Source organism: Alligator sinensis, unplaced genomic scaffold, assembly GCF_000455745.1.
Source record: "Alligator sinensis unplaced genomic scaffold, ASM45574v1 scaffold520_1, whole genome shotgun sequence".
NCBI lineage: Eukaryota > Metazoa > Chordata > Crocodylia > Alligatoridae > Alligator > Alligator sinensis.
In genome coordinates this window covers 2,212,658-2,225,337 of record NW_005842064.1, presented here as the reverse complement: position 1 = coordinate 2,225,337, position 12,680 = coordinate 2,212,658, and the positions used below count along the sequence as shown (strand labels likewise).

The window sequence follows — 12,680 nt, the reverse complement described above, 5'->3', positions numbered from 1 at the left end:
ACAGGCTGGGGAACTCCTTTCCTCATCAGTGCAGAGGCAGAAAAGGATCTTGGAATCATTACTGATGCCAAAATGAACATGGGCCGTCAGTATGGGGACACAGTCAGGAAGGCCAACCACACCTTGTCATGCATCCACAGATGCATCTTGAGCAGGTCCAAGGAGGTGATCCTCCCCCTCTATGCAACACTGGTCAGGCCGCAGTTGGAGTACTGTGTCCAGTTCTGGGCACCACACTTCAGGAGGGATGTGGGCAGCATTGAGAGGGTCCAGAGGGCCACCTGCATGATCAGGGACCAGCAGGGCAGGTCCTACGAGGAGAGACTAAGGGACCTGAACCTGTTCAGCCTCCACAATTGTTTGCTATTTATAAGACATTTTAATATACTTACTATGCCAGAAAACTGATCAAATACTCTTTTTCAAATAAGTAATTTTGTTCATTTGGACGTAAAGTATGACAGGGCTTTAAATTGAAATAATCCTTCTACATGTCCTGCCATGGCAGGGGGTCGGACTTGATGATCTGCTCAGGTCCCTTCCGACCCTACCAACTATGAAACAAGAAGCAGTGGTAGCAGCAGAGCAAGCTCTCCGGAAAGGACAGACCCCCATGTGGAAGGGAACATGCCACGCCACGCCACGCCAACCCTGCCCTGGGCAGATACAGACCCTCCCTCCCCAACCCCCCTCACCTCACACCTCTAAGTTCTCTGGGGTGGTGCAAAACCAACAGCCCAGATGCCAAGCAAGAGCCCTAAATCGCATGGCTGACACATGCAAGAGCCTTGCACGGCAGATGCTTCCCCCGCTCTCATGCATGCATAAGCTCATAGCTTGCTCTGCATAGCAACACAGCTTGCCTTGGTCCCCTGCCTCTCAACCAGGGCCCTGCAGCTGAGACGGACCTTGCAGAAGCACCTGGGGAGACCAAAAGGTCCCTGAGACCCAGATGAGCTGCTCGGAGCTGGAACAAGGCAGTGGTAACCCCCTTCCCTCCCCCTCCACCCCCCACAAATTTAATGAAGTTGACAGGAGTCTGGGGCACAGGCTGCAAGGAGCCAGTCTCAGCCCAAACTCCAATGCCCTTGACCCATTCCCTGACTTCTTCCCTTCCACTGCCTGAGCTCAGCCCAGCTGGGCCTCTGGTCAGCCCCTAGGGCCACCTGCAGTGAGCACAGGTGCCCATTGCTCCCGCTACCTCCCTTGCACCACACACGACGTACCTGGCCCTCTCCCCACTGGGAGGCTGGTAGCAGTCCCCCAACCCCAGCTCCCTCTGGGTCCACAGGCCTGCCTTCAGCCACTCCCACTATGCCCCACATAAGGCTCCCCCCACAAGTCTGAATCTGGGTCCATACGCAGGGTCCCTGCAAGCCCCAAATATGACCCTCTGCACACTCAGCAGAATACCAGGCCCTCTCTCCAGGTACCTTCTCCCCCCTCCCAGTGTATTTAAAACTCTCTCAAGCTAAGGGGCTGCTTTTCTCCCTACCTCTAAAAGCCTCCTCACTGCCCTCACTCCCACCCCTGTGGCAGGGAGGTAGTGGGCAAAGATCAGAGACACAGAAGGCAGCATGCCGGGACCCCAGCCAGATCTGGAGCAGAACAAGGGATCCTGACAAACCTGGGACAGTGCAAGGCACGGGCTGCTCTATGCTAGGTACCACAAAGGAATAAAAAAATGCATTCACACTCCTGATTGGGCAATCTGCCAATAGGAAGAGTCCGCTGGTCAATTTCTCCTGACAAAGTAGGGTTCGTGTTGGCAGTAGTTCTCTCTCCCCCCTACCGTGGCTTCTCCATCCATAAGCCTCACTGGCCACCCCAGACCTAGGTCACACGGTAGGTGGACGTGTTCTTTGGTTCCGTACTGGGCACGCACCAATCATCGGCCTCCTGGCTGGTCTGGTAGTGGCGCCAGGCTGACTTGTTATACACAGGAAGCCTCTCCACAGAGTCCGTTGACAAGGCCTGAGAAAGACACAAGGATGCTGGGAACAGCTCTTTGGTAACAGGTAGAGTCTTCCCCTGTGACCCACTGCCCCCTGGCAGGACCAGTCACCCCAAAGTACTCAGGGCGCAATTAAAGCCAACCATTAAGAGATCAATTGTTGCCAGGTGTATTTCTACCTTGTGTTCTACCCAACTTCAGACTACCATGGCTGCCTACCTCTCTCCAAAAGAAAAGTGTAACGAAAGTAACATTTTAGCCCACAATGCTCCAAACACTTATGCACCTGCCTCACTTTGTACGGCTCGGTAGCCAGATCAGAGTCAAAGGACTGATTCAGGAATCAAGGCCATTTTTACTAGTGAATTTCATATGTATTTATATTCTTTTGCTCATGGCAGTTTGGTAAACTTCACAGTCTTCTTCCACATGAATGGCATTGGGAACAAGAAAACACCAGTTATGATGTACCATGAACTACATCAGCTGTTGCAGCAGCAAATCCCCAGACAAGATTTTGCAAAACCCCTGCTTGCTTGACATCAAAGGCTAAGTAACTGCCAACATGCACAAAAACACTCCCTACAGGCTATTGCAGTGCAGAAGCTGGATGCAGACAGGTCTTTCGATCTCCTTGCACTGCAGTGATTCAAGCGTATCTAGAAGCCTGGCTATTTCACCTCTCAGTTGGGTTCACTAACTCCAGATAAGCCATTCAGGGTGACCCAGCACATAGGGGACATCCATGAAAGGCTCACATACCAGTGAGGAGGGCTGCCTTGCCAAGGTAAAGCAATCACCCTAGCTACATCAAAAGAGGCGCTTTTGGGCTGAGACAGGCAAGGCATTTTGGGACGAGGGGAAGGGACCATTTTCATAGTCCTGCAATGTGACTGGACACTCAGAGGTGAGGCAGTTCCATAGAGACATTACTCCAACCAATGCGGTGAGTTCCCCAGAACTACGATATCATTCTCACCCCCCACACACGCCTCTCTGGCTACGGATTTGGCCGCTAGTAGCAGGGTTTGTTTGCACTACAGCTGGGGTGTCTGACCGCTGGAACAGAGGGCAGAGACCTGATACAAGGAGCTGCTACATGTGTCAGATGTGTTTTTTTAAGCCTTCCTCAGATGCGCTGGATGTTGGCTGCAGCCAAGGCTGAGGATTTTGACTAGGCTGTGCCAGTGCTTCTACTGGGACTTAAACCCAGAGGTTCCTGGCTCAAAGGTCTTGTGCCTCTACTCAGGGTCAGACTAACTACCATATTTGAGGTCAGAAAGGAATTTTACTCCATGGTCAGATTAGTTTGGATGATGTGGGTTTTTGTCTTCCTCTGTAGTGGGGGACATATCCCTCTACCTGGGATCTCTTGAGCATATATAAACAGCCTTTCATGGAAGCAGGACATTGGCTGCCATGGTCCCCTTGCTTTACCTGTGGCAGTTTAGGGTGTCATGTCTTGCATTATGTCAGGGCTGACAGTAGTTTTACTAAGAGTTTTGATTATGGATTTGTATAGGATGGTTTGGATAGGGGTGATCCTGCTGGACTCAATGACTTGTGGAGGTCCCTTCCAGCTCTACTTCACTGTGATTTCTGTGACTGATTTGCTCACTCAGCTCTGAAAACCCTGGGCAGGGGATGATATCCCAACCAACCAAACCTTCAAGGCCATGAAAAAGCATTACCCTGTAGGGAAGGAGGACAGCTTGCAAAAGGGTACAGGGCATCAGTTTGGTATGTTTCCACCAAAGGCACTGACTATTTAAGGATGAGAGGGATTTAAGGTGGAGGGGCAGGGTGTGGTCCTGCCACTGGTTTTGGAGACAGAACAATATAGCCCAAATACAGGCCAAATTCAGTCCTGCTCTAGGAAAGAAGCCATTGCCCTTGTGAAGTAACTAGAGTGGCATCTGCCAATGCCAGGGATTGGGATGAAGACTTGGTTTGGCAGGGAAAAGGCTTATCCTTAGGTCACATACACCCATGCAGTGTGGATCCAAAAAACCTCTCTCCATGCCAACCTGGCAGGATTTGAAGCACAGCTGTGCCAAGTCTCTGCCACTCCCTGAGATGCAAGGCACTGGCCAACTGGACTTTCCAGCTCTTTCTATAGGGTCCAGAAGCCCCAGGCTAGCTCAGAAGGTGAGAGCAAACCTGAGCAGGACCCTAACATGAAACTGAGCAGCTGGAATGGCCCCATTCAGATCAAGGGGAGTGGGAGGGAGGGCCTCAGCCCTGAGGTTTTCATCACTGCAGACTCTGCCCAACACCAGCAAGTTATTTCCAATTGCTGTAATTACCCCAGGGTGACTCCCCATGTGGACACCAAGGTAAGAGTGTCTTAACTCTGATTTAGCTCTGGAAGCAGTTTAAGATGAAACTAGCTCTTACACTGGATTAAGAGCACCCACATGGGGAGTTGCATCAATGTGACTACCTCTGCAGGACAGAGTCTGTGGCAGAGCAGATGCTTGTGATATCTTAGTCCAGGGCCCAAATCACTAGACCACCCTTCCTTCTGACAACCGCTCCCTTTCAGTCACTGGTGGGAGTGGGTAAGACCCTGTCATAGGTCACCACTGAGAGAAGCAGCAGCCTGAATCAGCAGGTGCAATACACAGGGATAGGGGTGGGATTTACAGACCTTCAGGTAGATGACAGCATCTGTTCCAAAACCCTCCATGGAGAAGAGCTGAAGGTCCCCTTGGAAATACTTGGCATAGAGTCTGGAAATGGGCAGGCCGTAGCCAAAGCCAGCCTGGTGGAGGAGAAGATACAGACAGAGGTTTATGGATACCACCCAGTCTCTGTGAGCCACCCAGCCACAGACAGTGGAGTCCTAACTCTGCTAGTGCCTCCCACTCCACATACAGCTAGGCAGAAGGGCCAGCCCCACCCCTGCAAGCTACATTAGCATATGGGCCAGTCGCTTCCCCACAGCTATAGAAGATCTGAGTACCGAGAACTGAAGGACCCCCCACCCCGACCTCTCCCCACAGGCTGACCAGTTAATTACCAACACCAAAGGACCCCCAATTAATTCCTGATGGGCCTAACCTGACATGATACGCACCAGGGGTGTCCCTCCTGTGCCTGGCTGTGGGGTAGGCGCTGTAGAGTACATGTAGCTGAAGAGCCGCTCGATCTTCCGCTGGGGGACCCCCTTTCCCCGGTCACTCATCTGTGTGACAAGACAGGATGTCAGTGGCTTGTGGACTTCCCACAACCCCTGCTCTGTCCTCTAGTGCTTCCCCCACCAGCTTTCATCAGGGGAAATCCCCTTCCACCCAAGAGCACCTTCTGCTGGCTGGTCTAGATGCAACATCAATTAGCTGCAACCAGTGCTCTGCCTGGATCTCTCAGCTGGAGAAAATGCCCTAACAAGACTGGGCATCAGTGTTGTGGGAGAGAGAAAATCCTGCTTCAGCATTAATGCTGCAGGCCCCCAGGCCTGGACTTCCCTGATGGCCACAGTAAAGAGATCAGACTGGATGAACAGGGAACCAGCAGAGCTCAACACCCCTCCCCTTCAGCCCCCATCTCTTGCCCTGTGGACCTGGGACCTCCAGACCTCACTTCACCCAGAAGAGAGCTGTTCAGGGTCATGGCCATGAGGTCACATTCCTTCTACTGTCCTCTGCAAGGAGGCAGAAAGCTTCCCTGTGTTCCAAGAGTGCCCACAATCTGGGAACTAGCTTGTGCCCCACAGCCCAAGGGGTGGGCAGAGATCCTTTCTATTCTCCCCTGCACCTTTCTCCCAAGGCACCTCACCTTGATGGACAGGTCCTCCTCGCCCAGTGCAACCATCACTCTGATGGGGGGGAGTCTCGGGCTGTTCTCATAGCTCTCCACAGTGGCCCGCATGGCGTTCTGAGGGGCAGGAAAATGAAAAGCAAGTCAGGAGATTTGGCAAGGGCAGCCAGGCAACACTTCAGAGCCAGCTGCCCACCTGCTGTCCCTTCTTTGCTTCAGGCAGAGATCATCAAGATGAGGAAATTCCTTCCAGATCCCATGACAACTCACAATCCTTCCCCCTACCTACTTGACTCCTTTAATAGACCAATGTATCCACCACCCCCTCATACTCTTCAGATGCCAATTTCACCTTGCCTGCTGCTGGGATACCCACAGCCTGGGACAGTCATGGAGGTTGGCAGGGGGGAGATGTGGACCGAGCAGAGACAAATGGTTACCTTCAAGGTTACAGCATAGAAAAGAAGGGACTTTACCTTGAAGAGCTCAAAGAGCATGTGGTAGAGATGGGACGGGACATAGACAATGCAAATGGGCTGTTCGGAGGTGTTCGCTACAATGGAAGAGCATGGAAACCATCAAGACAAGGCACCACCCAGAAGCTCAAGACATCTCCCCCCAGCCCTGTCCCCACCTCATCCCCCACATACACACAGGCTCAACTCTAACTGCCTGCACATGCACACCCCTGATCAGTCTGCTCCAAAAAGCACACACCTCTCCTGCCCAGACCCCAGGACTCACCATTGACCTCTTCGATCTCCAGCTCAGGTGAGGCCATGTAGTAATTGTCACAGAGCAGCTTGGCCATGTTATAGGCGTCTGTGGGGAGAGGAGATGGGAGGTGTCGGTAGACACACTCAGGGAGATATTTCAGTACCTGCTCTCCCCTGGGCAGGCTGAGAGTTCAGAATGTGAGGAGAGGCAAGGACGGTCAGCACCAACAGTGCCCAGAATGACAGACCAGAGCACCCTGCTCACCCACAGACCAGAGATGAACAAGGAGATGTTGGGCAGGCTGCTCTACTTCTGGGGTGCCAGGCTCATCAGGGACCCCCCCCCACCCTACCAGGGATAGTTGAAGCCAAATCTTTGTGGCCCATACATCCTCAGCTTCCCTTGAACATCCCCATGGGCTACCACTGGCTACATGTCAATATCTGCCCACCTTCATTGAGGCTGAGACCAACTGAATTCATTACACAGGAAGATTTGCAACAGGCAACTGATGGGAACAGCCTTCAGCCTCTACTATTCCAGTCTGGGGTCAGAGATGCTGACCCCTGAGCCAGCCAAGTCCCTACGAACCTCTCCCTAAGCAGCAGGAGAGACACCCACTCCTTACTCCCCAACCCCAGAGCTATCACCCCTTCTTGGACAGGGAGCATGGGGGAAGCTGCTCCTGGATCACTCCATGGCATAGATGGACACAGACCTTTCACCACCTCAGAGACATCACAGTGCGGGTCAATGCTGCCAATGTGCTTAGGATGAGCAGGATTGGTGCTGCCGTTGAAGAGTAGGGCTGCAAGGACAGATGGATGGGTGAGAAGAGGGAAAAGGTCTTGGCATAGAGCAGAACCTATGGGAATCTATTGTTGTTGCTTGTTATTTATTGGAAGCTGTTCTGAGCCGAGTTTAAGAGTTGGAGGGAGAATCCCAGAGGGGTGGAAAGCAGGATTGAAAAAAACCTTTTCCCTCCCATACAATCTGCTTACTTTCCAACTACACACACATTCCCCAGCCCCATTGTAGTCTCCTCTGCTCACAGAGTCCAGTCCTACACCCTTGTAGTCCAGCCCAAGTGCATTTTAAGCCCAGTGCCCATCAGTGTGGTATCTGACTCAGTTTTCCCCTATCCACTTCATCGGGCACCCGCTAGAGTGGGCAGGTGGGGAGAGGCTGAAGGCACTCACTGTGCTGGTTGATTAGCATGCGGATAGAGATGCGGCTCAAGTAGAAGCGATCCAGGAAGTATTGGATGTTCTGGTTGGACACAGGGTCATCTCCATAGGCTTCCTTGTATTCAATCACCCCTTGTGCCATGGTGGGTACTACGTCATTGTGCCGGTTACGGATGGTGATAAGGGCATCTGCAAACCTGGGAGGGAGGCAGCGGGGTCAGCACATGTGAGAGGCAGGTGCTGCTCCAGGAGCAATGAGACCAGCTCTCACCAGGAGGACCAAATGGAGAAGAAAAGGGCAGCAGCAAGAGGGCAAGGGACAGCTGGATCCACAGCAATGGAATGCAGGCCAGGTTTCTTTAGGTCTGAAATCATCCCCCTCTCTGTTCCTTCCCCACTACTCTGACACTGTATTGCAGCTGCCTGGAAGTCCTGGCATGGATTATGCTGCACAAGGATCTGAGGGACCCATGGGCTAAGCCAAGATTGTGCTGTGGTTCACTGGGATAGTAGGGACAGTTAGATCTCCCAGCCAGGTGACAAAGTGCCAGGGCAACTCAGGCCCCAGTGAAGCCAAGCACAAGCCCCACATCAGAGTCCGAAAGCAGCAGGCCAGCAGGAAAATGCAGCAGCTTTGCTCAGTGTCACCATAAACGAGATGCACCGAAATGGGCTGGCAGCAGACCTAAAAAAATTGTCATCTGATGTCAGGTGCATGGGATAGACAGGCCAGGGCTGGTACATGAGGGACAGCCCAACTTACTGCCCCAACGTAGCTCGGTCCTCAGCATTTTTGTCCAGGAACTCCATGATATCCAGCAGACTCTGAACATACCTGCAGGGTGGAATGGAAACACAGGCTGTTCATACGCCATGGTCCTGTGCTAGAAACACGGGTATGCACAGACCAGTCCCTACCACCTCCTTCCACTGTCAGCATCCAGACTTTTTTAGGAAAGAACATTTGCCTCAGCCTTACCCTGCCTGAAGACACAGAGGCAATTTACGAACAGGAACTGCTTGTCTTACAGCTGAAGTGCAGCCAGTTCTGGAGGTGGGCAGTAGCTGTTATGCATATGGTGCAGCCGTTCAGGAGCAGAAGCAAAGAATACTCAGGGATATTTAACGGCACAGGGTGGTTAAGACCTTCGTTTGGCATGCCCCAGCACCATGCAGTCACAATTATATTAATACTGAATTGGGGTGTTACAGCCACAGTGTTGATTCAAAAGCCACCCTCAATCAAAACTGTTTCCTGCAGCACCCAGGTACCCATGGAAATCTCCCATCCACACACTGACCCAGCCCAACCCTGTTTAGCTTTAGTCAATAGGATCCAAGCAGGGTAGAGATGCATCTGATGGATTCACTGCATCAGAATTACATAGGCTTTTGAGTGAGACCTCACTTCATCAAATGCTGTGAAAAGACTCTGGGCACTTCCCTTCACCAGCATCTGATAAAAATAAACACTTGGTCACAAATGTCTATGCACCTCCGATTCAGTTAGCCCAGCAGGTGCATCTCTACTAGCCCTTCTGCCTGGTTTCAGATTAACAGACCTACCTACTAGCATATCTACCTAACAGCCTCTAGGCTTGCAGCCATCAGCCCCCAGCCATGATGCATGCAGGATGCTTGTCTTTGTCCTGATTAGGTGGGTGGGCACAATGACAGGGATACAGTCTAGGCACAACAGCCCTGTCACCCACCTCTGCATCAGAAGGGTGGGGTGTGATGAGAACTGTGGTGGGGGAGCCCAGGGCTGGCCATTGAAGAGGAGACTACTAGGAAGGACAGAAGGGGTCCCAGGAGGCCTGTGTATAAGGATCCCAAAGCTGGGAGGAGGGTCACTGGGCTGGAAAGCCAAGTTTGTAACTGGGGAAGCAGGAGGTCGTCTAGGATAGGAGCTGTGCTGTGCAGGGAGGTGCAGGGGAACAGAAGCAGATGTCACCGAACCCCTGGTCCAAGGGGCTGCCCTAGGGTCTCCTAAGGCCTTTCAGGTTGAGCTACCCTTGGCACCCCACTGCAGAGGGATAGCAGGGCTATCAGAGAAAACCTGCAGTCACACAAACCACATGGCACAAGGCGGGTTGGGGAGGAAGGGGCAGCTGGTGCAGGAGCCACATGCATCCTTGTGTGACAGTTATGCTCAGCTGTCTCCGCAGGCGCAAGCCTGCAGATTCACATCAGTGGGGTCAAGAGCTGCAAAGGGTTAAAGACCCAGTCTTCTCTGGGGAAAGGGGAGCAAGAGGTTAAGAACCAGCACCAAGGCAGGAACCTGAACCTGCCATCAGGAGGGGTTGGCCAGGAGCACCATGGTATCTGGGTAAAAGCAGGGGCCAAGTGGTTCTTCCTTAGGACTCAGGCTCCCCCAGCCCCTTGGGACGACGATTCAGCTGGGGCTGAGCTGTCTCCTGGCCCCCTGCTCCCCAGCAGATGCTGCCCTTTTTGGATGCAGCAAGGAGGAGGCGGAGCAAGAAATAGCTGCACAAACAACCTGTCACATGGTCCCTGAAGTAGGACAAAGTTCAGGCTGTCGCAGTCTGCTCCTGGCAGGGAGCTTTGGGGGTGATCTTAAAGGGACACTGCTCCTTCCCCTGCCCCCCGCCCAGCTGGCTTTCTGCCCTAACCCAGGCCGCCCAGACCCACGCCGGATGGTGCTGCTGCAGAGGCAGCCTCATGAGCCAAATCCGCAACTTTACTGTGAGAAACTAGTGTGAGAAGAAACACAGAGGATGAAGAAAAAGGGCAGGGGGCATGAGAAAACCCAGCACCCTTGGAAGAGGCACTCTGGTATCAGGCCAGCACCAGGGCTGACAGGACCCTTTGGAGATTGCAACAGCATTAGGAGTGTTCGGGGTACTCGCTGCCTGGATTCCTGGAAAGCCCAGGGCATAGGCTGGAAATTGCCCTGCCGACTGCAAGAGCCAAATGCAAGCACGCTCTGTGCTGGGCTGGAGAAAGCACTGGGGGACAGGCCCGTCCCACTCAGACATGTTTGGTTTCCTGTGAACAGCCAGACTTTGTTCTCAGGCTGTACCTGGACAATGTTGGGCTGGAAAACCTGCCAGGGAGCACGTTCCAGGGCGCATTGCACCACATCTACACTGGAGAGCTTACAATGCACTTGCCAAAACCCATGAACATGGGATCATTTTCCTAGTATAAACGTTCGTAGTATATATTCCTCTCCAGCATGAACTGTCTGAGCACCCAGCCCCATCCCAATGATCAGCATTCCCCCTTGCAGCCCCCAACAATCCCCGTCACCCTTCAGTGCCATCCCTGAGAATCCTCCTTGGCAGAAGACAGACAACTAGCTTCTTCCTTAGGAATCCTTCAGGAATGGCCCCAAGATGTGTAGAAAAGGGTACCCTCCACAGTGCACCCCTACCAGCACCAGAGCCCTGTCAGGGCCCCCGGCCGACAGGGTCTTTCAGGAACCAGCTTCTCTCTTGCATTTTCTATTACCTGCACCCCCACAAATTAAAGCCCCCTCCTCAGAAAGGGTTGCTCTCGGGGGTACCCCAGGTTGGAGAGAGACTTACCAGCTCTGCACGAGCTGCACAGAGGATGTCCTGAGCACCCGGTCAGGCAGGAGGTTGATCTCCTTCATGATGTTGGCCAGCCGGACGGGCAGCTCCTGGCGCAGGAAGGTGAAAGAGGTTTTCTCGCAAGCATTGCTAGACCCTAAGGTTGGGCGACAGGACATAAAAGCCCCCTGTTAGCGGAAGCACCATGGTCCTACAACTGATAACAGTAGGGGAAGGCTCCCATCCCACAGTGATATACCCCTTATACCCTCAATACTTGTAGGAAGGCAGAAGGGCTGAGCACCCCTGGCTGGCCAGTACCTGAGGCCTTCTCCCACACCTCCCCTTGGAGCGTCTCCAGGGCGGTTCGAATTGCTATGTCTCAGCCACCCCAGCATATTCCTCACCCCATAAGGTGGGTCCAGTGCTGTGCAGCTCTAACCACTAGCCTACAGGCATTTGCAACTGCATGGCACTCACTAGGGTCTTAGGTACAGCCTTCCTGATCAGGTCACACTGATGCTTTCTGTGCTGCTTCCCTGCCCAGAGGCAGCCACCCCCAAAACAGCTCATCCCAGGGAGTTTATCCCCAGGTACCCAGCTCAGCATTAGCCTCCCGAAGGAGCCCAAGCTGCAGCACCAATCACAAGTGCTGCCCCTGCCCAACTGCCCTCAACAACCGAGGGACATAGGGAGCTAGTCCCACCCTTCTGGGGCCATCACAGGGTGGTCATTGTGGGTGGGACTGGTTTGTGGGAGGCCTGGAAGTCAGGACTTCTTTTGGGGAGGGGGGGGAAGAGGGCACTGTGCCACCGACTTACAAAGTGACCTTGAGCCTGTCACTTTGAACACTCTCACAGGGTGGTAGGGCACCCCATTGTGTATTCTGGACAGCAGCCACAGCTTAGCCCCAGAGCCATGAAGGGATGATAGAAACTGTGCTGGGCCCAGACCGAGCCTGGCACAAGTGGTTTGTTTGACAGCTAGGGCAGAAGAATCACTGCCTGTTCCCAAGCTGTGACACGTTGCTGGCATTGCTGAGGACAGCAGAACCTGATGATGCAGCTGGGGAGGAAGTGGGGTAGGCTGCCCTGCCCCACAGGGCCAGGAGCAGGGGGGAACTCCCAGCACAGCCCTGGGAAAAGGAAACTGTGCCACCAAGGGCACCAGCACCCCAGGGAGGAGGGAGATGGGTTACTCAAGCTGTAGGGTACCCAAGGGAGATGGGTTACCCTGTGCAGAGCAGAAAAACAATTTGGGGCAGAGGGGGAAAGGAATTGATTAAGAAACTGATTTCAAAGCAAGGCTGAAAGCGGCTGTTGGGAGAAGATAGCAGGTGGTGCAGGCTGGTAAACAAGGTCACGTCCTGCGTGTTTAGCATGCACACGTGTGCACACACACCCAGACAAGCGCAAGCCGAGGTGCCAGGCGGTCACGCATTGACGGCTGTTGTAATCCAACCAGCAGGACAGGCCGTACCACAGCAATGAGCCACAGCAGCAAGGCAGGGCTGTCCCTGGAGGTGCC

General features: G+C 53.4%; 1 protein-coding gene across 2 annotated transcripts in view; it reads right to left on the bottom strand.

The window, feature by feature from the left end:
* Positions 1-498: 498 nt before the first annotated feature.
* The window catches only part of PDK2 (pyruvate dehydrogenase kinase 2), a 12,908-nt gene continuing 726 nt past the window's right edge, over positions 499-12,680 (bottom strand). Inside the window, exons 2-11 of one of the 2 annotated variants that reach the window (XM_025203766.1) lie at positions 11,169-11,310; positions 8,381-8,452; positions 7,630-7,814; positions 7,149-7,238; positions 6,458-6,535; positions 6,190-6,266; positions 5,732-5,830; positions 5,034-5,141; positions 4,605-4,718; positions 499-1,974 (exon numbers count right to left, since the gene is read on the bottom strand). In XM_025203766.1, coding sequence (XP_025059551.1) covers positions 1,834-1,974; positions 4,605-4,718; positions 5,034-5,141; positions 5,732-5,830; positions 6,190-6,266; positions 6,458-6,535; positions 7,149-7,238; positions 7,630-7,814; positions 8,381-8,452; positions 11,169-11,236 — 1,032 coding nt within the window. In that variant the 5' untranslated portion in view covers positions 11,237-11,310 and the 3' untranslated portion in view covers positions 499-1,833. Of the gene's footprint in view, positions 1,975-4,604; positions 4,719-5,033; positions 5,142-5,731; positions 5,831-6,189; positions 6,267-6,457; positions 6,536-7,148; positions 7,239-7,629; positions 7,815-8,380; positions 8,453-11,168; positions 11,311-12,680 lie in introns of those variants that run through there. The other variant, XM_025203765.1, reaches the window with a different exon arrangement.